General features: G+C 21.2%; 1 protein-coding gene across 1 annotated transcript; it reads right to left on the bottom strand.

The window, feature by feature from the left end:
• Window positions 1-645: 645 nt before the first annotated feature.
• LOAG_14084 (hypothetical protein) lies at window positions 646-1,330 on the bottom strand (the record flags this gene model as incomplete). Its single annotated transcript, XM_003149587.2, has 2 exons — window positions 646-770; window positions 1,223-1,330. Coding segments are annotated over 2 exons (231 nt in total), but the record flags the coding sequence as incomplete, so codon positions are not given.
• Window positions 1,331-1,737: the final 407 nt, after the last annotated feature.

The raw sequence follows: 1,737 nt of genomic DNA, 5'->3' as shown, positions 1-1,737 counted from the left end.
GTTTTCTAAATTTTTCCTAGCACTTGCAATAATAATGCGTAATATTGAAAGATTTCAAGAGATTATGGACGAAAGGAAGATATTCTTTGATTTTTTTTTTCAAAAAAAAAAAAAAAATTCAGAAACTTTTCTCAATTTCAAAAAGAAGTATTCTCTTCCTTTTTTTTTTCTTGCATCATTAAATTCAAATATTATAGTATTGTGATTTCTTTAGCTCTTCCTTCTTTTCCAATTTTTCATATATATATTTTATTTAAAGTATAATTTCAAAAGTTTAAAATTAATCATTGAAAAAGAAAATTTTTTTTTTCTTACATCTTCAAAATAACAATTATATAATAGAATAAATTTCATTAAAAATTAAATAATATTTTGTAGTAAACTAAAAAATGAAATGATGTTTTAAGAAGGAAAAGGAAAAAAAAAAAAGAAGAAGAAGCGGAAACTTTGATTCATTGAATGTTTATGTCTAATGATCGTATCAAAACAAAAATGATTAATTAATATGGTTTGAAGTAGATAGTGTGTTAAATTTTAATCTTAAAAAAAAATTTGAAGAAAAAGAAAAAGACATTAAAAAAGAGTAATATTTAAAAAAAAAAAAAAAAAAAAAAAGAAATTGAAGGAATGATATATGAAACAAACGTGTATTCGCCAAAATCATATACTTCATTGATTGCAATACGACGTTTTTTATCATGAGTTATGCAACCACCAATTTCAACCCTCAAATATGGTCCATCTTCTTTACATTCAAACCAATACATATGCTATAATATTGAATTTTAATTATCAATTTAATTTAAAATGTGAAATTTTGAAAAATTACAATACAACAACAATAACCGTACTTTATTGCTTACAGTAGTATTAACTTTCTACTTTATTGCTTACAATAGTATTAACTTCCTACTACGTTGTTTACAATATTAACTTTTTATTGATACCTAAAAATTAATACTATAATATAGCAAAAGTATTAATAAATCATATTCGTAATGTCATATATTTATTGATAAATTATGATTGATTTATATTTTAAATCAATTAATGACTAATTTGTATTTTTATAATAAATTACTTAAAAATTACTTATCATTATTTTTTTTTTTTATTACTATTGTTTTATTATTTTTTTTCCCCCACTATTCTTTTTATTTATTGTTTTTAATCGTATGCCATAACATACAATAATATTTCAGGTATATTTAAAAATTTTTACCTTTTTATCCTCCCATGTTTCACCAATTTTATATCGTTCACCTTTTTTTGGTACACATGCTGTAAATGCAAATTTTAAATAACCATTTTTATCCAGGATACATTCCATTTCATAACCATTTTCCACAAATTTATCACCAATATATAGTTGTTTATTGGTTGATGTGAAACAACCTTTTGGTTGTAATGCACCACTAATACATCGGTACCAATATTTCCCCTTAAAAAAAAAAAAAAATAAAAATTAAAACGAAATTTTATCAACAGATAATAATTAATATTTGATAATTTTAAATTAAATTCTTCAAATTTTTAACTTTTCAATAACTGTAAGTGGGATAAGCAAAATTTTTCTCTTCAAATTTTTAACTCAATAATATGTTTTTAACAAACATAATGAATTTATGTTAATAGCTAATGAAATCTTAAGCTATCAAATCCATATTTCATAACTGGTTTTTTTTTTTTCTATCAAACTATCCTGAAACGATAAACTTTGTTTAATTCATAACTTTT

Source organism: Loa loa (assembly GCF_000183805.2).
Source record: "Loa loa unplaced genomic scaffold supercont3.318, whole genome shotgun sequence".
NCBI classification, from domain to species: Eukaryota; Metazoa; Nematoda; class Chromadorea; order Rhabditida; family Onchocercidae; genus Loa; species Loa loa.
This window is presented reverse-complemented; position numbering and strand designations above follow the sequence as displayed.